This window comes from Thamnophis elegans, unplaced genomic scaffold (assembly GCF_009769535.1).
Source record: "Thamnophis elegans isolate rThaEle1 unplaced genomic scaffold, rThaEle1.pri scaffold_59_arrow_ctg1, whole genome shotgun sequence".
Lineage (NCBI taxonomy): Eukaryota > Metazoa > Chordata > Lepidosauria > Squamata > Colubridae > Thamnophis > Thamnophis elegans.
The window spans coordinates 449693-476071 of NW_022473899.1; the positions used below are offsets into that span (position 1 = coordinate 449693).

A 26379-nucleotide genomic window follows, 5' to 3' on the forward strand; every position below is an offset into this window, starting at 1 on the left:
CCTTAGTGGCTGAGAAGTGAATTGCTGCTACATCTTCAAGTCTTGCAACGTACCCTAGTGGCCAACAAGTGTACTGCGCCTACATCGCCAAATTAAGCAACACACCCTAGTGGCCGACAAGTGAACTGCGGCTACATCTTCAAGTCTTGCAACGCTCCCAATGGCCAACAAGTGAACGGGGTCTACATCTTCAAGTCTTGCTATGCACCACTGTTCCCTCTAAGGTGCGCGGGTGCACGGCCGTGCATGTGGCAAGAAAACCCCGCGCAGCAGTTTCTAACTGCCGCACAGGAGCCTCAGAAAATCTAGGGTTGGAACGGGCACGGGGATGGCAGCAGGAGCTTATGCGGCACAGCTGGTCTCCTAGGACCTCCTGGGCATCGGCTGCGCCACTCATTACCATCAGTCACCCCGTGTTCAGCAAAGCAAACACGGGGAAGTCCTTTGCAGGCGGCTAGAACTGGCCGCTCGCAAAGGACCTCCCCAGATTTGTTTTGATGTGCACGGAGCGACTGACGGTAGTTTGCACTGGCTTCAGCCGCTCAGACTAGCATCAGTCGCCCCGTGTTCAGCAAAGCAATTCGCTTGCACCCTGCTCTGCGGCTGAAATGAACCCCCAAAGCCCCCGCCGCCACCAGAATATCTGTTGCCGCCTCCTCCTCCTCCAACAGCACTGCCGGATTTACCACCCAATGCTGCGACTGAGGTGAAGCCGCCAAAGCTCCCGTTAGCACCCCCGCCCGTGGCAGTGGTGCCTCTCCCTCCACGGGGAGCACCTGAGCTGGCCTCTGCATTATCCCTCCCCCTTCCTCCTCTGCCATGCTTTTGAGGAGCCATGAGGCTGCGGGAGCTAATAGGAAGGTGGCGGAGGTGGAGGCGGCGGCAGGGGTAACCCGGAGCCCAGCTGAGATGCTCCGGGTGGAGGGGGAGGCAGCGCCGCCGCTGCCATGGGCAGGGGCGCCAGCGGGAGCTTTGGCAGCTTCTCCTCAGCTGCAGCGCTGGGCAGCAAACGTGGTGGTGCTGTTGGCGGCGGCGGAGGAGGCAGCCCCAGTTATTCTAGTGGTGGCGGGGGCTCGTCGGCATCTTCAGCGGCAGCCCTGCCCCCTGTGAAAAAAACCAAAGATGGAGCAGATCCATGCCGATGACATCGCTGCAACATGACTGGAGAGGAATTCTGGGAGTTGAAGTCCACAAGTCTTAAAGCTGTCAGGTTTGAAGACCCCTGGGGTTTTTTTTCCCTAAAGGGTTAGGGGTGCAAGGATCTTGTAACTTGACAGCTTTAAGACTTGTGTGCTTCAATGCCAGAGTTTCTGAGCCAACATTTTGGTTGCTAAGCAGGAGCGTTGTTAAGTGATACTGATATTATATAACACTTTTAATTAAGCATGTACCTTGAATAAACATAACTTTGAGTTTCAAATAATACTGATTTCATTGTTGTCTTAGGTAACATCTGTGAAAAAAATTCAGGTGCTCAGGCATGAAAATGTGCCGCTCAAACACTATACTTTTCTGCTCACACTGAAAAAAAATTAGAAGGAACATTTTCTGGCACCTACAAGCAAAATACCCTCCTGGGCCAGGATCACGGCGGCAGGGACAGCGTCACTTTCCACTGCCGCCACTGAGAAGTGAATAGCTGGCTGCGCTGGCAGGAGACTCCTCAGCGCCAGACTCCAGTCGGTTCCCTTCGTGTTGGCTCAGGAAGGAGACGGAGCCGCCGCCTCTGGATGCAGAGAGGGAAGAGCTCCAGAGGAAAGGAGAGCCCTGTGCAGCGCAGGAGAACCGGAGCTCTTCCCCCCCTGCACACAACCAGCTGCTCCCGCTCCCCATTCCCCTCCTCCCTGAGCCAACCCGGAGGGGACCGCGGCTCGCGCTGACTTGAATCTTGCGCTGAGGAGTCTCCTGCGCAGCCTGGCTTCCCTGCGCTGCGTCCCCAGTTACTCCCCTCATTGCGCAGTGGCGACAGCGGGAGGAGAGTCGTTGTCCCCTCCCCCTTGATCCTGTCCCAGGAGGGTATTTCGCTTGCACGTGCGCAAGAGAAGAGCGCGAGAAAAGGGCTGGAGGTCTTCCCGACACTCAGTTCCCTGCGAAGGACGCGGAATGGCAAAAGCAGGCGAGAGGCTCGTGCCTTCTCGGGGTGGAGAGCAGATTGCGCGATTGGGTCAGCAGGGAGCCGCTCTTCCCCCCCCCCCTCGCCTCCGTTCCGGCTCCTACTCCCCCCCACACACCTCCCCCCCTCTCTGATCTTGGGCGCTCAGCCGCCTTCGGGGAGAGGAGCAGCAGGAGCCCCTCCCCTTCTGGCACAAGGTTTCGTTCTTTCCTCCTCTCACCTCGCAGACTTCCAACCAGGAGCCCCCTCCTCCCCCTCCCGCGCCCCCAGTCCGGTCCCCCTTCCCTTCTTCTCCCTTCGGGTTCCAGCTCAGATCCCGGCGGGACTCAGCAGAGCCAGCTCAGCGGAGCCAGGCCTGTGCCGGGGGAAGAGCCTCCCCCTTTGATGCAGCTCAGCCCTGGCGAAGGTTTGCGCCCCGTAGGAGCTCCCGGGCAGGAACAGTCGCTGGAAAACGCCCGCATGGGAGGCCTGTCCGTCTTCTTTTTTTTTTTTTTATTAAGTTTTTATTGTTTTTATTAAAGGAAAACAAACCAAAAAAATCATCTTTCATTACATCTTGTAGAAAGCGTCTCCATTGGTTACAGGTACTTTTCGTGGGTTTCTTCCACAATCACATATATTTCATTTAGTTTAAATTGTACATTTTAGAATTTATATATTTTACTATCACTATACCACCATTTTCATTTAATAGGGTTTTAAGGACACAGCCACCTACTGGCATTTTCCCCCCCAGTCTCAATGAATCTTTATAACTTATTCTAGAAAAAAGTTGGTTAAAAGGATATCTAACACTCCCTCTCCCTTTTTTTTCCTCCCCCAAACTCACAGATTGACGTTTCTGTCCATTTTACTTTTACTAGTACATCGCACCTGCTTCTATCATTAAATATTATCCATTAACCTTTCTTTGTTATTATTGTAGTTAGCTAAAGATTATTTATTTTTTCACCTCTCCTCGCCACAGGCCCGAAAGAGATTTACCTTTATAACCATCTCTAAACAGAAATTTATTAATATGTGTTAACAAAATAACCATTTAAAATCTAAAACAGTCTAAAAGATATTGACATTTCTAGTTAATAATCACCAAAAGTATGCATTAATATTTCCTTCTTCTTCTTATAATTAAAAGAAAAAAACCAATTGTTTGCTGTTTATATAACATCTCCTCTCTTCTGATCCAAATTATATACACCTTCATAACAAGATCTAAAGAAAAATTTATAAGGTTTATAAATCTTTTCTCCAAATCTCAATTTACAATTTGTGGCCCGGTTATTTATCCTAATTAAGGTTATCATTTCATTATTAATATCATAGTAAATTATATGTTAACAAATAAACATTCAATGATAATCTAAAACAGTCTAGAAAATACAAAACACTAAGATCCCTACTTATTAATCATCAAAGGTTAGCTAATTTTTATCATCGGCTAGCATTATCAACCAGTGTCTTTCCAGTAGCAAAATGGTCCTTTCTATCTTGCCAGCAGTTGTGTCAATTCTCTTTTTAGCAACTTTTCAGAGTTTAAAACTTCTCTCCGCACTTCGTAGCTTGAAGGATCTCATGTAGTTTCGTTGCCCTTGAATTGTTATTAAGGTAAGCTTAACTTTGGTTATCAATCTTATTTCTGGATAGATTTGTCTTCTTAACTCCATCCTTTTCGCTCTTTTTTGTTCTCCTGCATCTTGGAATTCGGGATAAAGCTCCAAATTGTCAAAGTCACTTTTCCAGCTTCCCTTCTTTCTGCTTTCACTCACATTTACTCCATTAATGAGTTCATCTAACGTCTTTTCTTTGTTTTCTGTATTTCCATTCTCTTCTTTAATTTCTGGGGCTCCAACCCCATCATCTTTTGCTGTGATACCCCATAGTCTGTCCCATTTCTTATCAAATCTCTCAAATCCTTCTAAAATGTTTTGAAGTCCAGCCAGAATGTTTTGGATTATTAAGTTTTCTTCATCTGAATTTTGATCCATTTTTCCAAATAAAAAGAAATGTAAAGAAAAAGAAAAAGAGGAATCTGATAATTACTGCCACTCTAGCCTGTCAATTTTTTTTGAAGAGATTTTCAAAGTAGAAGGGTTCTTGTCTTTTTCTTTCTTTTTCCTTCTCTTGCCAAAATATATTCCAAGAGCACCTGCAAAACACTGTTCGTGCCCTTGAGTCTTTATCAGGTTTTATAAACAAGTTCCAACCCTTCCTTCAGACAAAGTCACTGAAGTCAAATAGGAATGAACAAAGGATACATTGTTTCAAAAAAAACCTTCAGACTCAGGCTTCCAAATGGCAGATTCAACTATTTTTATATCTTTTCCTTACGTATCTTTAGTATGATTTTATAACAAACAGAAGGAGAAGTTTGTTAAAATAAAAAAGTTTTAGTTTAAGCCAAAAAAAATATTAGGGTAGTAAATAAAATAGAGGAAAAAAGATCAGAGGAGGAGCCAACATCACAATGATACATCATGCGGACTCGACAGTCCGAATCTGCCGGTGACACTTTTGCCCCTGGGCGGCCTGGCAGGACCTAAACCATCCCGAAGAGATGGTGACTAGCAAGACAAAACCTTGCTGGTCGCAGGGACACTGCAAAGTCCCAGATCGACCCAAGGGAAGCGCTTCCAATCAGCAGCAAACAGGCAACCCCCAGGCTGACAAAGTCAGAGACGGCTCCCGAAGGAAAAGAAGAAGTGAAATCCTTCCATCTGGTGAGGTTCTTTTTTCTACTTTCACAAGATTGCCCTAAGAAACCTTTTAAAAAACTTTTTGGACTGCCTTAGAAACTTTTTTTCTCTTGCTTGTAACAATGTTTTGTTGATTGAAGTGATTGCAACATTTCCTATTTCTCCACTTGAAGTGAACTTCAGCCTCCATTTTCTCACAGATTGCAAACAGAACAAAGAATCATCAGCTACTAAAGAAATAATTTCCTCTTGCATCAGAGAGCAGGATTAATTCATGAGTGCTGTAGAAAAAGAGATGGGGAGGAAAATTAGAATATAAAGAGAAACCTTTAGTTTAAAAATCATATTTATCTTCCCTTTTAACCCCCCAACTCCAAGGCAGGGCCACACTGCAGGGGGGTGGTTGATAGGGAGGGATAAATAGAGGGAGAATATGCCCATTGCAGGGAGGAAAAGGCTGGGATGGATGAAGGATTCCTCCCCATTTCATCTCCAGGGGACTTTGGAATTCTCCCTGACTTAATTAGAGAATTAATTAAGAGAACATTCCCCCTCCCCCTCCCTGCAACCTTCCATATGAAGAGAGAAGATGGGGCTACAAAGGGGGTGGCAGGAAAAGGCGGAGCGATGGGTCACTCGGCCAGAAATTGTGTCAACTCTCAGAAGGAGAAGGGGGGGTGTCAGGAAGAGGAGCCTGTCAAGGTTCCAACTAATGAACCCAGATGAGTCTGAATGGGGTGCCAAGAAGGATCATCTCGGATGGGGGAGGGGAGTCCAGTTCATGGTGAAGTTTAGGAGGGAGTTCATTAAGTTGATAGGGTCATCTCAAGGGCTTAGCTCCACCTTCCATTCAAGCACCAATGGAGCTGCGGGACGAGCTAATGCAGTGATAGAACAATACCTGAGATCCTACGTTAATTATCAGCAATTTAGCTGGGAACATCTCCTGCCATTTGCTGAAGTGGCCTTCAACACCACAGTGCATAGAAGCATTGGACTCGCCCCTTTTAAAATAGCCACAGGGGTGGAATTTGTCCCCCTGCCTGAATACCCTCAGGAACCCCCTTCCACAGTGAGCCTAACTGAATGGGTGGGTTGCTTAAAAAAATGCATGTGGGAATATAAACCTTGGGGTCCTTCCTCCTTGAGGGAGGAATGGGAAGGAATGGCCCCCTTCTTCCCTTCCCTTTTGCAATTCCCCAAAACATGGAAAGATTCTGGGCAAGATTTTAGCTTCCCTTTTTGATTGCAATACTTTTTCAGATCTCTGTAAGTAAAAGCTGCCCCAAATTTCAAAACTTTGCTGTATCCACAGGACTTCAGATGGGGGAGGAAGAGGAGAAACTCACCTGCAGGAGGTTGGATGGGAATTGCTGGAAGGAGAAAAAGACCCAATCAGGACCCTTCATGGTTCTCGGGGACTCAGGGGGTCCCCCTCCCCTTCGATAGCCCATAATAGGTTGCATGATCTTCCCTTAATAGCCCCTCAAACAAGAGAAGCTGACAAAAATATTTCTCAAGGAGACCCTCTTGGCCACCTGCTGAGCTTGATGAGAGGCCTCCCCTAGATGGTCCCCTCCCCACAACCTCTCATCCATCCCCCAGACTCACCTTTCTTGGCCTTCAGGTAGGAGAAGAGCCCCACCGAAAAGAAGGCGACTCCTATCACAGCTCCCATTATCCCTGTCCAGAGTTTGCTCTTGGCAGAGCTGGAGGTACGGGGCTCTGGGAAGGAGAAGGAGCCTCACCTGAGCAGGAGGATCAGGCCCACCTTTCCCCAGGAGGAGGGTCCATTCTGACTCTCCCCAGACAAGGAGGGTCTCTCCCCCTTCTCAGGATAGGATGGGGTCCCCAGAGCAGGAGGGGAGGGGCTTACCCCATTGGACAGTGATGGGGGCCTCCAGGCTGGCGTGCTCCACCTTGCAAGTGTAGACGTCCCCCCGCTGGGGCTGGGTCTCCAGCATCACCATGAGCTGGTAGGTCCAGTCTCCGTTCTGGAGCTCCTCCCCATAGGCCACGCCCTCCTTCTCTGGCTGGCCGTTCTTCAGCCACTGGATCTCGATCTCCACGGGGTAAAATCCCGTCGCAATGCAGAGGAGGATGGTGTTGGGGGAATCGGGTTCCATCTTGGTGGGCGAGATGGTGACGGTGGGCTTGGCTGGAGGGAAGGAGGGGAAGGAGGCACATGAGAGACACAGGAGGGCCCGGAACAGAAGACCAAGTTGGTTAGTTCAAGACTCCTTTTCTCTCTTAAAAATATTCCGTGTTTTGAGTTTCTGTGGAGATTCTCAGTCAATCCAGGTCATGGTTGTTCCAAAGGAGCTTTTCCCCCCAAAAAAGACATTTCGCTTCTCATCCGAGAAGTTTCTTCAGTTCCGAGGGCCCAAATCGAAGTTTCTTGGATGAGAAGCAAAATGTCTTGAAGGAAAAACAAAGTCCAGTTGCCTTCTGAGAAAAGACCTCTGGGACGGTGTTTGGAGTCATCTTCCAAAGCAAATTGCAGGAAGAGATGAAAAGGGATCCCGAAAAATGGGGAAACCTAAATCTTTCCCGGTTGGGATCAGGTGATCTCATCAAAAGGGAAGAATCATCGACTTCCTGGGGGCGTGGCCTGTTGCCGAGGAGGGCTCCACCGACCTCCTCAGAGATCTGGTCTGTATATCTAAATAAGATCATAGATAGCACCCCTTTTTGGCTAAAAAAGGGGCAGGGAGTAGCTCTGTAGGCGAGGGTCTATTCGCAAGCCACAGCCTCTTTCTTTTTTTTGGCTGTGGACAGAGATTAGATCCAGCCGGAGCAGAGCTTTTATCTCCAGCCAGTTCTTCTCGCTGCCTTTTTTTTTGGCAGCCCCAGACAGGCTAGCCCCCCCCAGGACAAAACAAAGTTTTTTCAAGCTAGAATTGATACGGGCGGGTCCCACCCCTGTGAGATTTATGTTTTTATTACTATCTTAAATACCAGCACCATCTGTCTTAGAGACTTCTTTGTCTAAAGGGACTTCAAAATGGCGATTTCTCTCCGTGGATGATTGATAGTGGATGTACTTAGCCGGTTTTACCTTCCTGCAGACCGCTCCTTAACAAAATAAACTCTTCTTCTTTGGAAATAGAGGGGAGCAAAGCGCTGCTTACTTGTTTATTTATTATGGCACCCAGGTCAAAGAAGCGTCTTGCTACAAATGTGTCTAAAGAATTTAAAGAATTTTTATTGGAACCACAGCCTTTGTCTCCTATGCCCTCTACTGGAGAATTTTTAACACAGGAATATTTCTTTAAAATGTTTAATGCCTTTAAACAAGAGATTAAGGAATTTGTATTGGAATTATATGATGATTTAAAGTCTAAAGTTAATCAAATGAAGGCGAATACGTTTGCAGCCGTGTCTGCCCTGTCAGATTATTCTGCTGAAATAGAGAACAAATTGGAAAGTTTGGAGAAGGCTAATTTTAATTTGACTACCAATATTCAAATTTTACAACAAAAAATTAGGGACAATGAAGAACAGCTCATGATGATAAATTTTAATAGGAAGGCATTTGCAATAAGAGTCAGAGGATTCCGTGAAAAGGAACAAGAGAATTTGAAACAGACCTTCGCTGAAGCCTTTAGCTATGCGGTGGGAAGCCCGGGACTTAACTTTGATTGGCAGATTCGGAAAATCTATCGCCAGAACTCATTGATAGCGGAACAGCGACAGCTCCCGAGGGACATAATTATACATTTTTCTACAAAAGAATCTAGAAATGCGATTGTGCAAAAGCTTCATAATAACAGTCTCCGAGTTGAAGGCCAGGACCTGATTGTCTTCAAAGATATTCCTTTCCAGATGCTGAAAGCAAGAAGGGACTACACCTTTTTAACTAAGGAGCTTAGGAGTCAACAGATTCGATACAGATGGGAGGCCCCTGCCGGCATCACGGTTACATTTGAGAATCAAAGATTTCGTCTTAACTCTGTTTCGGAGGCTCAAGATTTCTATTGCAGGATTCTGAAGGCGGGACTTCCTGACTCGCTTGGAAGAGAGGAGAGACAAGCGGAAGGAGAAGGCAAACGGCAGGCCATGTGGTTGCAAGATGGAGGGGGTAGCCCTTCCTCCCTCGGAGAAGCAGAAAAGCGGAGATCAAGAATTTAGACATTTCAAAATACTCGCCAAAGTTGAGGACTGAATGGGGGTTTGAGCCTCTCTCCGGTAGAAAAAGCGGACTAATTCTTATTAGAAGGGAAAGCTGGGTGAAACTACTTTGACCTAAATTTTAAATTAACGCTAGCATAAATTTGATAGTGGTAAACATCAGACAAGCAAGGGATGAGGGTAAAATATATGTGGAATGATTTATGTCGTTTAAGGCTTATTAGAACAGAAAGCCGGTTGGGATTATCTTAAGATAAGTGTAAAAAGAATGCGGAATGATTTATGTTGTTTAAATTTTGTTAGAAGGGACTATTTTAAAACAGAAGGTTAACTGACTCTTGCTGAAAGTATTATCTGAATATGTGGAATGATCCATGCTATTTAACTTTTATTAGAAGGGAAAGTTGGTTGAAATTGCTTTGAGTTAGATTTTAAACAAATGCTAGTATAAATTTGATAGTGGTAAATATCAGACAAGTAAGGGATGAGGGTAAAATGCATGTGGAATGAACTACGTTATTTAAATCCTATTAGAAGAGAAAGTCGGTTGGAATTATCTTAAGATAGAAATTGATTTTTGTGTAAAGTAATATTTGATCTACGCTGCTTAATTTTACTAAGGAGGGGAAGCTCGGCTAGATTATTTTGAATTACTGTTTGAAAAGGAGGTTAAGAAAGATCATTTACGCTGTTTAAATTTTACTAGAAGGGAAAGTTTGATTACTCTTCTGTAAAGTCATATTTGAATATGTGGCATGAACCACGTTGCTTAAATCTTGAGGTTTAGGAAGAGGAACGGGAGAGTCTACAGAAGGTTGGGGTAAATAGCAAAGAAGTAAGAGACGAGAATAAAATATAGATAGAATGATTTATACTATTTAAGCATAGATAAAGATAGGGGGCTGAGATCAACACAAAGAGTGGTTTCTTTTTTTTTTTTTTTTTCTCTTTTCTTTTCTCTCTTCTTTTTTTTTCTGTTTTTCTTTCTTTTGATATATTACTTTTATTTTTTAATCCATATGTATACAAGATATTTTAGACAGAAGGTAGTGCCAGGTGTGGGCCCTGGGAAGTCGGGAGGATTGGGGATGGGGATTTGTGGGGGTGGGGGGGTGGGGGGGTGTTAACATAGTCTTAATAAGAACAAGAATGTATTTATATACGGTGGTTTTTTTTTTCTTTTATTTTTTTTTTATTTTTATTTTTTCCTTGGTTCATTTTACTTTTATCAGATCAAACAACACTCGAATAAAGGCATACACCAAGGAGGGAGGTAGAGGGAAAGAAGAGGGAGGAGTAAGGAAGGAGTAAGGAGGGTGTCTGTGGAGTAAGGGGAGAAGGAAGGTTTGAGGGGAAAGGGAAGTAGGAGGGGAGTGTTAGAGGGAGAAAGGAAAGTTGGAGGGGGTAGATGGGGTGTATGGAGGATGGAAGGGTTAGGTGGGGGTTGTGAATGATGAGTTGTGTTTCCTTTTTATTTGTTCGTTTTATTCCCTTTTTCTTTTTTTCTTTTCTTATACTAAATACCCTGTATATAAGTGATTGCAAATGGAATGTGAAAAATGAATAAAACATATTTAAAAAAAAAAAAAAGAGAAGAATCATCAAAATCGGCAAATCACACAGCAGAATAACAGAATAACAGAGTTGGAAGGGGCCTTGGAGGTCTTCTAGTCCAACCCCCTGCTCAGGCAGGAAACCCTGTAATATTTCAGACAAGAGGCTGTCCAATCTCTCCTTAAAAATCTCCCGAAATTCCACCTATCAGCTGTTCCAGGCTGCAGGGATCATCACTGCCTATCATTTTCTCCGCGCACCCATTTTTGGACTCCACGTATCCCATTTTCAGCCTCTGCGCACCCGTTTTTCTTCCTCCACGTTCTCCATTTTTGGCCCATTCCAGGTGGCGGCGATAGTGGTGGCCATCACTGCCGTCTGGAACAGGCTAAAAGTGGGACGCGCAGATTCTGAAAATGGAGTTTGCAGAGGCAATGATAGGCGACAATGGCAGTGACGTGCGGTGAGGTTTATGGCTGGTGAGGCAGCAATTTTTTTAGATTCGTGGACTTCAACTCCAGAATTCCATAGCCAGGCATGCTCAATTCCGATTTAAAGTGACAGCATTTGTTTTTCTCCTTTGCTAAATAAGTTTCCTTCTTTCTTTTTCTTTTTCTTCTCCCTTCCCCTCCTTCCTCCCTCTCTCCCTCCCTCCCCCCTCTCTCAAACACACACACAAACACATACAGTGAGAGGTGGTAGTGGTGATGGGGGGCGACAGCGGTGATGGGCGGTGATGATCCCCGCAGCCTAGAACAGCTGATAGGCCGTATTCCAGAAGGCAGATCCAACCACCAATCAGCTGTTCATGCTAAATCATTTATTGGTATGTCGCAGGATCGGCCTAATTTATTAAATCATTTTAATTTCCAAGGCTTCTCTCTTTTCTCTTATTTTGTGGAGGAGACTCAGAACTAAAGATGGGGGCAGATCAAAACCCAATAGAAGTCCCATTTTTTTATTTTTAAACACCCCCACCCTCCTCCGAGACACCACTGTCTCCTTCTGTCCATCCAGGAATTTAATTCAATCCACATTTGGAGACCTCTCAGTTTAAAACAGCAGGAACACACAATACATTTTGTCTGCCTCACACTGTGATATTCAAGCTTTATTTTCAATATCAAGTTTAATGCCGAATGCAGTGAAAAATGTGACCCAGAGTTACATTTGTCTTTCTGATCAAGCCCCCATAGAATCGATGCTAATTTTGGAAGGTTTGGGGTTAAAGTATTGCAATTGGTGAGATGCTCCTTTGTTGGGGTTCACTGAACAACAAGCATAAGACTCAGATGGGATTTTTCCCAGAGAAATCGAGGCTCAGTTAATTTTGGGGAGAGTTCAGGAAAGGCTGAGAGCCTCTCTTGGTGGCCAGAGAAAAGCTTTGGCCCCTCGGGGGAAGGAGACGCCCGGATCTCTCCGGAGAGGAAAGTCAACTCAGAAGCCAAAGAAAAAGGAAGAGAAAATTCCCCCAAAGAGACTCAAGAAACATCCAATGATTTCAGATCTCCTGAACTGCAGCCGGAACAACAATTTGCTCTAAATGCACGGAATATTTATTTATTTATTGTGACAGATTTTCTTATTATTTTTTCCCTTCTACAACACCTTACAAGCATTACATCAACATTGTTATGTCAATATACCTGTACATGTATATAATATTTCGCTTCTATATTTACACACTTTATACACAGTTCTATATATATTTATATATATTGTTTTTTGGCTTAATTAATTTTGTTCCTATTTTGCAGCCATTTGTACCAATTGTTCCAAATTTCATAATATTCCGACTCTTCTTTATCTTTTAATTTCACTGTTAATTTGTCCATCTCTGCACAATCCAAAGGTTTTTTTATCACTAATTCGTCCGAGGGGGAATTATTTTGTTTCCAGCATTGGGCAAATCCTATTCTAGCTGTAGTTAGCAGATGTTTTTTATTTATTTTATTTATTTTATTTTATTTTATTAATATTTATAGGCCACCCTTTTCCCCGCGGGGACTCAGGGCGGCTTACATAAAATAGGGAGGGGGGGTATAAACAATAAACATAAAACAATACATAAGAGTAAAATAGTACACAACATTCATTCTTCATTCGGGCGGGGCGGATTGGGATCTTATCCCCAGGCCTGACGGGATAAGATCTTTAGGTCTTGAGGGCTGTGCGGAAGGTCTGGACGGTGGTGAGGGTACGAATCTCCACGGGGAGATCGTTCCAAAGGGTCGGAGCTGCTACTGAAAAGGCCCTCCTCCGTGTAGTTGCCAGTCAGCACTGACTGGCGGATGGTATTCGGAGGAGGCCCAATCTATGTGATCTTATAGGTCGCAGGGAGGTAATTGGCAGGAGGCGGTCTCTCAAGTACGCAGATCCACTACCTTGGCTGCCTAAAATTTCACTACATCTAACCATTTTCTATAGATCTCGTGTATTGGGATGTGTCATGGCTTCCATAGTGGAAAGTATTTTCATGTAATGTTTTTCTCTAATTTTATTCCAGACGTGTATCAGTGCATCTCTAATATAGTGTCTGTGAAAGTATTTTTGTTTCTTTTTACCCTCTTCCCATAAGAAAAAATGCCATCCCGTTTGCAAATCGTGGCCCTCTAATGTTAGTATTCTTTTATTTTTTTAATTTATCCAGTCCCTGATCCATGTTAGTGCTGCTGTTTTGTAATAAAGCTCCCAGTCCGGGAGTCCCATACCACCTCTGCTTCTGTCATCCTGTAGAGCTTTCAACTTTATCCTGTCTTTCTTCCCTTGCCATATAAATTTTAATGTAATCTTATTCAAGTCAGTAAAAAAAAATAATCCTAATTTTATGGGGATTGTTTGAAATAGGTATAATAGTCTGGGTAGTACATTCATTTTTATCGCTGCTTTTTTTCCCTAATAATATTAGTTGTAGTTTCCCCCATAGTTCTAGATCTTTTTTTATTTGTTGCACTAATTTTGTATAATTTATAGTTGAGCACTTTGCAGTTAGCCATATTCCAAGATATTTAACTTTCTTTGTCACTTGCAGTGCTATTATTCTTTCTAATTCTTTATTTTGTTCTTCCTTCAAATTTTTAGTTATCATTTTAGTCTTTTCTCTATTAATCTTTAACCCTGCTACATCTCCATATTTTCCTAGTTCTTGCATTAAGCTGTTTCCTGTTTCTAGTGGGTCTTCTATAATGAATACCAAATCGTCTGCAAAGGCCTGGATTTTATATTCCTCTTTTTAAATTTTAGTTCCTCTTATCTCCGAATTTTGTCTAATTCTTATTGAAAGACTTCCAAGCGTCAGGATGAAGAGCAGAGGTGATAGTGGGCATCCCTGCCTTACTCCTTTCATTATTTTAAAGGTCTCTGTACTTTCCCCATTTAGTAATATATTTGCCCTTTGGGTGGATATATTGTTTCTATTAATCTTTCAAATTGGTCCCCTAATTTCATATTCTTAATTTGTTGTATCATGAATTCCCAATTTAAATTGTCAAATGCCTTCTGTGCTTCCAGAAAGACGAGGGCCACTTGTTTCTCTGGATGCGCCTCATAGTACCCTAAAATATCTGCTATTATTCCAGTGTTATTCCTGATTTGTCTTGTTGGGAGAAATCCATTTTGGTCTGGATGTACATAGCCATTTAATAGTTTTTTCAATCTCTCCGCTATTATTGTTGTGAATACTTTATAGACGGCAATCAACAACGAGATTGGCCTATAGTTTTGAATCTGTTTTTTATCTGCACCGTCTTTAAATATTAATGTAATGTTCCCTCCATGAGTCTGGTATTTTTGCTTTCATCGGTGCTTCATTATACATCTCCAGCATCAAAGGTTCTATCGATTCCTTCAATTCATCTGTTATTTTGTACCATTCTGCTGGGAATCCACCTGGGCCTGGCATTTTATTATTTTTCTGTTTCTGAATCGCCTGTTTCAATTCTAGTTTTGTTATTATTTTTTTTGACAACATTTCTTTCATATCTTCTGCTATTGTCGGGGTTTCTTCTCCATTTAAATATTCTTTTATTTGTTTTCCATCTACTTATTCCCCTTTATACAGATTCTCAAAGTACTTGTATGCAATCTTTTTCTTCCCTTCCATTGTATGTTGTAGTTCACCAGTTTCCTCTTGAAGTTGATATATTAATCTTTCTTTTTCTCTTTCTTTCCTCAATCTCTATGACAGCCACCTCCCCGGTTTATTTGCTTGCTCAAAGAAGTTTTGTTTTGTTAGTTTTAGGCCCTTCACCATTTCTTCCTGGTCTAATATATTTAATTTATGTTTTGCTAATTAATCCAATCCTTTCTAATTTTGTCACTTTGTGGCTTATTTTGAAATTTTATTTCTAAATTTTTTATTTCCTCCTCTAATAACTTCTGTTGTGCCCATTTTTCTTTATTTCTTTTTGCTGAATACGTTATAATAATTCCACGGGAATAACCTTTCATGGTGTCCCATAAATTTTGTATAGATGTCTGTTCTTTTGTGTTTTCCTTAAGGAATAACTCCAATTTGTTTCTATATTTTTGAATAAATTCTTTTTCTTTTAATATTTGCAGATTTAACATCCATCTTCGCCTAGTCTTTTTTCCCCCCTTTCCAGATTATTTTAATGGGGTTGTGATCTGCCCAAGTATTTGGTAATATTTCAATTGTATGTATTTCTGCCCCAATTTCTCCATTCATCCATGCCATGTCAATCCGTGACCAAGATTGGTGTGGGTTGGAATAAAAAGTAAATTGTTTTTTTTCTGGTTCCATTTTTTTCCAAATATCTATCAAGTTTAATTCCTCCATCATCTCAAAACAGGTTGTTGGTAATAGTATTTCTTTATTTTTAGTTTTTTTGTCACTTATGTAATCTTTTTTACTGTCTACTATGGCATTTTAATCTCCTATTATGCAGATATTCCTCACTCCAATTTCTCTAATTTTTTAATGTAATTTTTTATAAAAGTCCTTCTGATTTTCGTTTGGGGCTTATATTGCTACCAGTAGTATTGATTTTTTATTTATCCATATCTCTATCATTAATATTCTTCCCTTTGGGTCTGCATAAATTAAATTTGTCTTTATCCCATCCTTAACATATATCGCTATCCCTTCTCTCTTTTCTTCTGCTGATGCTGCATATAATTTTCCTAATTTAGGACATTCCAGGTATTTTATATCTTGTTTTTTAATGCGTGTTTCCTGTAAGCCTATTATATCTGCCTTTTGTTTTGTTAATTTTGCCAAGATATGCTTTCTTTTTGTTGGCGAATTTAAACCCTTAATATTTACTGACAAAAGTTGAATATCTTCTTCCATCCTCCTAATTCTCTACCTGTCTTTGTTGAGAGCCTCTCTTGGTGGCCAGAGAAAAGCTTTGGCCCCTCGGGGGAAGGAGACGCCCGGATCTCCGGAGAGGAAAGTCAGCTCAGAAGTCAAAGAAAAAGGAAGAGAAAATTCCCCCAAAGAGACTCAAGAAACATCCAGTGATTTCAGGTCTCCTGAACTGCAGCCGGAACAACAATTTGCTCTAAATGCACGGAATATTTATTAAAAGAAACGGAACAAAGGCACTTTCAGGAGTAATAAAAAAATCATTAGATAAATTAGCAGAAGGGAGGAAATTTCCATGGTAAATATTGCTGGAATGAGAATTATTTCAAATGTGCCAGATGACAAGAATGTTGAATTGATAGTAAGAAATAATTAAATGTTGAATATTATCAATCAGGGGATTATTATCTCCAGGAAAACATTCTCTTTGGTGGTAAAAACTATTTCAAACAATCTCTCAAATATTAGGATGTTGCTATCCTATTACTCTGAGAATGCCTTTCCTTTCTTGCCTCCACTGTATTTTGCTGTTAGCAGGCCTTTGCTAGGCCGCACCTGGCAGCAGGCCTTCTATAGGAAATGGTTTAGACAGGTAGCTAGGTAGGACTTGCAAAGTCTGCACATCTAGCCACACAGGACGGATATAGCCGACCACAAAATGTTCTTGACACCTGTAGAATTCGCTTGTTTTGTACTTGCTTGGAAAAACGCTAAAGTAGGGCACACGTGAAACTTAGGAAGCACGCAGTTATTAATTCTGTTATTGGTCTAGATGCATAAATTGTAACCAATGACATTTGTAATGTTTGCAAACCTCATTTGCGTATGAAAGTTTATATATTCAGCTTTGCTACATAATAAACTTGTCACTTCACCCAGAGAGATCTCGTGTCCTCAAGTTCTTTCTAGGATTAGCTTCGTGGGTGACCCCACGTGATATTGTTGTGCCCAGGTGCCGCCCTGGAGAAGCCGTTTCCTCCAGGGACGGACTGCGGTACTAACAAGTGGTGACCCCGACGTGATTTTTTCTGCCGGACCGACGCAGCCTCGCCGCCGCGTGCCTGAGACCCCATCGCTTACCCGCGCGCTCGTCGTCGTTCGTGGAAACGACTGATCTTTCGTAAGTATGGGGGCGGATCTGTCTAAGGAGCAGGTAGCTCAGAACTTGGCCAGATTCTCAGAGCTTCTAAAAGTCAATTAACAAAGAAATTTGTCTTTCCTACCAAATCTGAATTACGCCAACTGTTAATACACATTTGGCAAAACTGCCCCTCCTATCCTCACCGTGGCTCCCTTAAACCTGGACCATGGGTGAAAATAGGCACATATCTCCATCAGGAACCTCGTGCTCCTACTCCGATGCTCCTGACTTGGAAAGTCACACTTGCTGCTCTTAGACTCCATTATTCTGACCCTTCTCCTGATTTTCCCATAGAACCCCCTGATCTTACTCCCCCGCCTCCTTATTTAGATCGCCCTTCAAGTTTTGTCCCGTCTGTCTCCTCTCCCTCTGTTTTCCCCCCTCCCTCTCCTTCTGTTTCTGACATTTCGCTCACATCATCTCCCCCTCCTTCTTCTGATCCTGCCGGCGTTTATTTTGCATCCTCTCTCGCTCTCCCTACTATGGCTGGCAGTGCTGTGGCCCGTGGTTTGGCTTCTGCCCGAGCCGATCCTTCTCTTACCCCAGATGATCTGGAACTTCTTTCTGCTTTTCCCGTTGACTTAACGGGCGCTGGTGCTCCCGTCTATGAAGCCCTCCCTTTTAGAGTGCTGAAAAATCTCAGACACTTGTCCACTATTTCTCAGATACCCACCCTTTTTGCAGCCCTAATTACAAAAGCCCTTCCACTCCAGTGGAAGCCTCCTTCAACAGCTTTTTTCTATCAAAGACGCTATAACTGTCTTTGCCGATGGGAGCATGTGCCTGGCAGGAGGATGGTACATGGCACACCCAGCTCACAGAGCCACAAAAATCTGCTCAAAGAGATGAATTGGCCACTTCCATCTTGGCCTTTCAGTTATTTGACAAATAACCGTTTAACTTAATTCTTGCTAGTCTTTATGTGACTCAGATTATAACTTCTTTGTGTGAGTCTTATCTCTCTTCTTCTGTTGATTCACAACTTTTGTCTCTGTTTCTCACTTTATAAGGTCTTGTCTCCTCTTGCTGTTATTTTTTCCATGTCTCCCATATCTGAAGTCATCAGCCTTTCCCTGGGCCTCTCCAGGAGGGCAATGATGTTGCTGACGCTGCGGCATCAGCCCCCCCACCCCATGTCAATGTTTGTTCTGCTATCACACCTTGGGATAGCCACTCTTACTTTCACCAGAATAAAAAAGCGCTCATAAAACCATTTGGCATTACTGCAAATGAGGCATCAGCAATTATTCAACTATGCCCCACCTGTAGCCAGCAGGCAAACCCTCTCCCTATGGGAGTTAATCCCTGAGGGACAGAGTGTTGCCAAATTTGGCAAATGCATGTTATCCTCCATTTGCTCCTTGGAAATATTTACATGTTTCCATTGATACGTGTTCAGGCTACATTATGGCATCCCCCCAAAGGGGTGAAACCACCAAACATGTTATTAATCATTCAATTCGGACCATTGCATCGCTGGGACGCCCAAAAGAGAAATTTGGCATTCCTTATAACAGCCAGGGTCAGGCGTTGGCTGAGCGCGCCAACCAGATATTAAAACATGCCCTGGACAGATATATTGGCAATAGGGAAAATGCCCCCTGGCCTCCCAGCAGTGCAACACACCGGCAGCCCACCATCCTCGGCAGCAACTCGTCATTTTGCAGCTCCACCTACTGCAGACACCTCCCGTCCACCTGTCTGCTATCACTGCTTGCCTGACTTGACGTGGCGAGGACCTGCTGACCTGCTGACCCGGGAAAGGAACTACGCTGCAATCCAATTAAAAGACAAAGTTCTTTGGATCCCAGGACGGCACGTAAGACCATATTTGCCAAAACCACCTATACAACCACCTACACAAACACAGAAGCAGCCTGACCATGACCAACCAACAGGAACCACAGCTTGAGGCTGTCTCTGTCTCTGACCTGGAACACAGAGCAGAGCACCCTCCACCCTCCACTCCCCCGACCGGCTGCCCTGTCTTTCGCCGCAGATCCCCCTACTATGTGTTTGGTTGAATGCTACCTGTTGTCATTATTTGAACCAGTCCGGACAAATTGAAACCAGTGTGGAAAAATTACATGATACCGTTCAAACAGTTGGACAAACATACAAAGCCTTGGACTCCTGGTAGGATTGGATGACCTCTTGGTTACCAAATTTTAACTGGTTGGGAAATGTTTCCAAGACCGTTATAACCCTTGTTGCTTTGCTGATACTGTTGTGTTGCTGTATTCAATGTGTACCCTCTTTATTCACTATGTGTAAGAATATACTCTAGCTTGGTTCCACAGAAGAATATTCACATTGTCAACCACATGGAGTTACATGAACAGTCAACCCCTTCATGGGGAAAGATCCCTTCCGCATGCCCAGCGATGAAGAGGGAGACGCTGCCTTTTAACAAAAAATTCATTCCGGGTGTGTGTGTGCAGGGCAGTTTCTGCTGTCTGAAACACACATACACAGGGATGCAAAAACATCGCACCAGAAACATCCTTCCGGCCTAAACGGCCAGGACTCATTATGCAGCCTCATGTAACATGAACTATGTGAGCCAGCAACTCCCACACATGCCCTTTCTCCCCCCCTATGCTGTGCTGTAACTGTCTATTCCCCCTTTGCCATGATGTGATTTTTTATTGGTTTATGTGTAGAATGCTGTGATTAGCCCTGGTAGATGAAGAGGAAGAGTCTTTTTGACAAAAAGATAATAAAAAAGAAAGGAGGAGATGTTGCTATCCTATTACTCTGAGAATGCCTTTCCTTTCTTGCCTCCACTGTATTTTGCTGTTAGCAGGCCTTTGCTAGGCCGCACCTGGCAGCAGGCCTTCTATAGGAAATGGTTTAGACAGGTAGCTAGGTAGGACTTGCAAAGTCTGCACATCTAGCCACACAGGACGGATATAGCCGACCACAAAATGTTCTTGACACCTGTAGAATTTGCTTGTTTTGTACTTGCTTGGAAAAACGCTAAAGTAGGGCACACGTGAAACTTAGGAAGCACGCAGTTATTAATTCTGTTATTGGTCTAGATGCATAAATTGTAACCAATGACATTTGTAATGTTTGCAAACCTCATTTGTGTATGAAAGTTTATATATTCAGCTTTGCTACATAATAAACTTGTCACTTCACCCAGAGAGATCTCGTGTCCTCAAGTTCTTTCTAGGATTGGCTTCGTGGGTGACCCCCTTGATTGTTGTGCCCAGGTGCCGCCCTGGAGAAGCCGTTTCCTCCAGGGACGGACTGCGGTACTAACATTAGGAGAGAATATTATTCATTCATTTCCTAATTCTGATATCCTCTTACATGGATGTGATCCTCCTCCTCGCTTTGCTGTGAAGAATTTAGGAGTGAGAATGAGACGGAATCTGTGGAGAAGAAAATCTCCTTCGGTTCCCCTGAAATATGGAATAATTTAGGGAAGGAGGAAAAGCCCAGGATCTCCCCGTCAAAGGCCTTTCTCTCTTAGGATGGGGCTGGTTTTCTCCCTCTGATGGGGGAGAAACCTCTGATTTCACTCTGTGGTCAGACATGATTTCTGGAGAAGCTCCTGGGCTCCCAATGGGAAGCTCAGACTCAGGATATTCTTCCCTTTTCCCACTTCCCATCAAAGGAGGAAAATCCCCCTGGAAAGGCCGGATGGCAACAAGGGCAGCCGGAATCCTTCATTTCCACCATGTTTGGCCTCTGAAACCCCCAACAGTCCATAGAAATAAGGACAATTATTATTATTATTAGGCGGAGAATGTAAATTAGGAAAACAAATCTGGGCAGTTTGCAAAGAATGTGGAAGAGACGCTCAAACAATCCAGGGACCCCAAATTCAGTCTTAAGGTTTGTGGGGGGTTTTGGACTCTCCCCTCCCCCAAATCAGGAGCCTCCCCAGGAAGGAAGACGGAAGCAATGGGGCTGCAGGGGAAGCCGAGTCTGTGGGCAAAAAGGGGGCTTCAAGGGGGGCTTTTCTCCCGGACCCCCAAAATCAGCTGAATGGAATTTCTCAGCCTCTGAATCAGCTTCTGCTCAAGGCAGAGGAAACGCCAGACCAGGATTCCGGTTTGATTCCGCTTGGATTCATGATTATAAATTCTATCTGGATGGATGGATTTATATTTCATTGTTTAGTTTATTATTTATTTCATTTCGCCAGTTTATTAATTTATTTAGTTTATAATTTGTTTATTATATTACTTGTGTATATATTTTATTATTTATGTATATATTTTATCATTTATAAATATATTTTATTATTTATTTATTTTATTATTTATGCATTTATTTTATTATTTATGTATTTTTTATTATTTATGTATTTTATTATTTATGTATTTTTTATTATTTATGTATTTTATTATTTATGTATTTTTATTATTTGTGTATATATTTTATTTGTTTATTTTATTAAGTTTTAATTTTTCATTTATTCATTCAATTTTAATTTGTTGATTTAATGTCATGTATTTATTTATTTTACTTACTTACCTACTTATTTCCTGAGCTCTAAAAGTCGGGGGACGAAGACGTTTGATCTCTTGGGGGGATCCCAGATTCCGGGCAGGGGAAGATTTGGGAGGAAAAGGGGGAGTTGTGGGAATGAGGGTCGGAGGGAGGATTGGAGGGAGGAGGAGAAGAACTAAAGAAGGAAACTTCACCCGGGAGAGTCTCCGTCAAGGGAAGGGAAGGAAAAGGGGGGTCCCCGCATCCCCTCTCCCAAAAATCTCCCCTCCCCCAAACTCCTCCATCCCTCCAACTCCCCCTCTTCCCTCCCCCCAAACTTCTCCTCCTCCCTCTCCCAAACTCCCCCTTCCCATCGGACTCACTTTTCCGGCCAATCGCGCGTTTATCCTTGGACGTCTTGTAGCTGTTCACCTCGTAGTTGTGCCGGCAGACGGAATCCACTTCGGCCTTGATGGTCGGCAGGAGCTGCTTATCGCTGTTGAAACGCTCCGCATCCACCTTCCCCAACTCCGTGAGGGCCACGAACTTCCCGAGGTGGCTGTCGAAGCGGAGAATCTCCTGCCGGTCGTAGAACTCCCTGTATAGGAACCTCGCCCGCTGCGTCCCGTTGAGGAAGCGGCACTCGTGCTTCCACTGGTGCAGGAAATGGGCTGCGAGGGTGAGGAAGATGAGGAGGAGGAAGGCTGTCAGGAGGGACTCCAGCGCCCATCGTTCCCAGCCACTAGCAAAGGGGGGGATCTACTCGGGAAGGGAGGGGGGCGGGGCAGCTTCCGGAAAAGACAGGCGTAGGACGCCCCCTGGAGGAGGGAAGGGGACCCTCTCAGTCCCAGAGGGGAGCAGATTCACTGGGCGGGAGGGGGTCTGGGTGGGGGGCAGGAAAGGAGGGGAGGGGTGGGAGGAGCCTCCTGGTGGACCCCCTCCATCCTCCCAGGGGGGGAGAAGGCAGGCAGAAGCTCAGCTGGTCGAGCAGGGAACGTTGGATCTAAAGGGGGAGGAATGATGGGGGGGGAGGGCTGGAGGGAAGGTAATATCCATATCTCCCACTCTCATGGGGAGGGGGCACAATGAGGACATCTAGACTGAGACTCCTGGGGTCTCCCAGCCCTACAACCCCCACCTTCCCTGGGTCGCCCCAACTTTCCCTCTTTCCCTCTGATCTTCAGCCCAACTCCCTCCCTTGGGGGGATCCTCGGGGATCACACCTGTTTCCTATCACCCTCCCCATAAAGACCCCATGCACCCTCCCCCAAGAGCCTCTCAAAGAGCCTCTAGGCTGGAATACTGCAATGTGCTCTACATGGGGCTGCCCTTGAAGAGCATCCGGCGACTTCAGCTAGTACAGAACGCGGCCGCGCGAGTGATTGTGGGTGCACCTCGGTTCACCCACATAACACCTATCCTCCGCGAGCTGCGCTGGCTACCTGTCGATCTCCGGATGCGCTTCAAGGTGCTACTAGTCACCCATAAAGCCCTACATGGTAGTGGATCTGGATACTTGAGAGACCGCCTTCTGCCAATTACCTCCCTGCGACCAATAAGATCACATAGATTAGGCCTCCTCCGTATTCCATCGGCCAGCCAGTGTCGGCTGGCAACTACAAGGAGGAGGGCCTTCTCAGTAGTAGCCCCGACCCTTTGGAACGAGCTCCCCGTGGAGATTCGTACCCTCTCCACCGTCCAGGCCTTCCGCACAGCCCTTAAGAACTGGCTAGCCCGTCAGGCCTGGGGACAAGGATAGTTGCCCCTCCCGAATGATGAATGTATGTTGCTGACTATTTTACTATATGTTTCTTTGTCAATGTTTGTTTTCCCCTCCCCTGATTTTGTGTGAGCCGCCCTGAGTCCCCTCAGGGAAAAGGACGGCATACAAATATTAATTTAAAAAAAAAAAAAAAAGGGTCTCCAGCCCCCTTCACAAAGGGGAGTTTTTGAGAGCCCATTGAGAGGAGCGACTCAGAGCCCCCAAATCCCCTTCTCTCACTTCCCCCCTCCCCCTCCAGGTACCAATGGAGCCATGGGAGATTATGGGGGGTGGGGGGTCCTTGGTCTCCTTCCCAAATTTAGGGTCTCCCCCAGAAGGGACGGAAGCTCCCCTCTTGCCTGGCCTCCAAAGCCTCAAATTTGAGATTCAGAAGAAAAAGTGAAGTTCCTGAAGAAGCCAAAATCCTTTTGCTCAAATGGATCTTTTTCCTTCTGGGGATTCAGGGCTGAAAATGCCTCACTTTCCCTCTTTCGCTTTCGCTTTCCCTTCCCTTCCTCTTTCCAGGCAGCCCCCTCCCACCCAGGCACTGGGGGAGGACTACCGAGAGAGGCGCCTGGCTGCGACCCCCACCTCGGCTACCATCGGGGAAAGGGGTGGGGTCCCTCTCCGTTCTCCTGTGAGGGGGGGAATTGGGGAGGAAGGGGGAGGAGACCACGCAGAGATCGAGGCTGTTGGAGGCTCTGGAGACCCAGCAGTTTCCTTCCCCCTCCGGGGGTCTTTCCCAACCTCATCCACACCCAAACCCCCTCCTCCCCCGCCCAGCCCCCTCCTTACCGGGGGTCTCCTTCCCCCCTTCGCTTCCGGGGATCCGGGCCAGCGCCCCCACCAGCAGCATCAGGGGGAGCCCAGCAAAAGCCATGGATGCCGCCCCACAAGCGCCCCCAAAGACAGAGGAGAAAGACGCCGAAGCCTCCAGCCCCAGAGGCGGAATCGGAGGGTCTGGATTGGGGGGAGGAGGAGTTTTCCTCGGACTTCGGCCTTGGGAGTGTCCAAAAGGAGCAGAAGGACCAATGGGAATCCTCCCTTCTGCAGCGTCATCGGTCTCCGGGCAGAGCCTCCCTTGACTTCACCCGATAGAAGACTTAGTTCGGCGCAGAGAGGGAAGCGGAGAAAGTAGGAAGGGGGGGGGGTAATTTCAGTGGGGGGGGCTGCATTCGAGGGGGCTGTTTCACGCCAGCTCAGGAGGGGAGAGTGGACTTCCTTTTGCGCCCCCAGCCCCATGATTCTCATCCAATCTCCCTTTCTTTGTGCGCCTGGAGGGTGGACTAGATGTCCTTTTAGTTCCCCCAGCGCCCAGAGGGAGCCTAGGCTGGAGCTGCGGAGACTCCAGAAGGGCAGAGTGGATCCAGAGCTCGACGGCTCCTTCTGGGCTCCCCCCCCCGGCACAGCTCTGTATGGAAGGAAGGAGCCCCCAGCAGCTACTCCGGGTGATAAGGGGGGAGGCGCAGCCAGCCAAGACTTGCGGGGTCCCACACTCACCCCAATCCGAGTGAAGCCAGGAAAACCCTCAGCTGACAGTCCAGGCAGGAAGAGGCGGAGAGGATCTGCAGGGATCCCTCCTGATCCAGCCGGGTCCTCTCCCCAGCCCCTCCCCCTTCACGGGGGAATCTCCGTAGGGATCCAGTGGTAAAATCTAATTTTTTTCCCTACCGTTTCTGTGGGCGTGGCGTGGTGGGGAGTCATGTCACTGAGGGGGGGTGTCAAAAGACCGAAAGTCACTTTAACAATGTCTTGCTGGAGGAGGGGGTTGGACTAGATGACCTTCCAGCCCTGGACTGCTGTGTTCTTTCAAGGTATCCTCTGGAGCTGCGTCTAGTGCCAGGTTTGAGGTCCTTCCTCCCTTTCGCCTTTCCCCTCCCTTCCTCCCTCTCTTTCTCTCTTTCTTTCTTTCGCAGAAACCCCCCTCCCCCCATTTTGGGGGGTAGAAGCGTCTGAAGAGGAACCGCAGCCGCTGCGTCCCGTTGAGGAAGCGGCCCTCGTCCTTCGTCTGGGCCAGGAAATGGGCTGTGAGGGGGAGGGGGAGGAGGAGGAAGGCTGTCAGGAGGGACTCCAGGGCCCATCGCTCCAAGCCGATATAAAAGGAGGAAGGTCCCACGGAAGAAGGGAGGGTGGCTGGGGGTCTTCCGCGAGAGACTGGAGGAAGATGCTCCCTGGAGGGAGGAAAGGGGATTCTCTCAGTCCCAGAGAGGAAGGGAGACTTGCTGGGGGAGGGTGTCGGGGGGGGGGGAGGAAAGAAAGAGGGGGGGGGGAATCCCAAAATGTCCTCCCCTGCAGCCCCTCAAGATCCCTTCAAAGGGGGGGGGGGTTCCAGCCCCTTTCACAAAGAGGAGCCAGTTCCCCCAATATCCTCCCTCACTTCCCCCTCTCCCTCCAGGCCCCGATTAAGCAATGGGGGATTATGGGGGGGGTGATGGGGGGTTCTTGGTCTCCTCCCCAAATTCAGGGGCTCCCCCAGAAGGGACGGAAGCTCCCCTCTTGCCTGACCTCCAAAGCCTCAAATTTGAGATTCAGAAGAAAAAGTGAAGTTTCTGAAGAAGCCAAAATCCTTTTGCTCAAATGGATCTTTTTCCTTCTGGGGATTCAGGGCTGAAAATGCCTCACTTTCCCTCTTTCGCTTTCGCTTTTCCTTCCCTTCCTCTTTCCAGGCAGCCCCCTCCCACCCAGGCACTGGGGGAGGGCGACCGAGAGAGGGGCCTGGCTGCGACCCCCACCTCGGCTACCTTCGGGGAAAGGGGTGGAGTCCCTCTCCGTTCTCCTGTGAGGGGGGGAATTGGGGAGGAAGGGGGAGGAGACCACGCAGAGATCGAGGCTGTTGGAGGCTCTGGAGACCCAGCAGTTTCCTTCCCCCTCCGGGGGTCTTTCCCAACCTCCTCCACACTCCAACCCCCTCCTACCCTGCCAGCGCCCTCCTTACCGGGGGTCTCCTTCCCCCCTTCGCTTCCGGGGATCCGGGCCAGCGCCCCCACCAGCAGCATCAGGGGGAGCCCAGCAAAAGCCATGGATTCTGCCCCACAAGCGCCCCCAAAGACAGAGGAGAAAGACGCCGATGCCTCCAGCCCCAGAGGCGGAATCGGAGGGTCTGGATTGGGGGGGGGAGGAGTTTTCCTCGGACTTCGGCCTTGGGAGTGTCCAGAAGGAGCAGGAGGACCAATGAGAATTCTCCCTTCTGCCGCGTCATCGGTCTCCGGGCAG

General features: G+C 46.0%; 2 protein-coding genes across 3 annotated transcripts in view; both read right to left on the bottom strand.

Annotated features, from left to right (window-relative positions):
* Positions 1-2962, bottom strand: part of KIFC1 (kinesin family member C1) — a 7371-nt gene extending 4409 nt beyond the window's left edge. Inside the window, 1 exon segment of the mRNA XM_032238722.1 lies at positions 2943-2962. Coding sequence (XP_032094613.1) covers positions 2943-2962 — 20 coding nt within the window.
* Positions 2963-4892: 1930 nt separating this feature from the next.
* LOC116523600 (rano class II histocompatibility antigen, A beta chain-like) lies at positions 4893-24152 on the bottom strand. Of its 2 annotated transcripts, XM_032238714.1 has the most exons (6): positions 23962-24152; positions 21788-22075; positions 6683-6964; positions 6418-6531; positions 6156-6179; positions 4893-5087 (listed from the first exon to the last, which is right to left on the bottom strand). In XM_032238714.1, exons 1-6 carry the CDS (start codon positions 24044-24046, stop codon positions 5074-5076), a joined length of 807 nt encoding a protein of 268 aa, XP_032094605.1. In that variant the 5' UTR covers positions 24047-24152; the 3' UTR covers positions 4893-5073. The 2 variants fall into 2 exon arrangements, with proteins under 2 accessions (XP_032094605.1, XP_032094606.1); XM_032238715.1 differs by lacking the exon at positions 6156-6179.
* Between the last annotated feature and the right edge of the window lie 2227 nt (positions 24153-26379).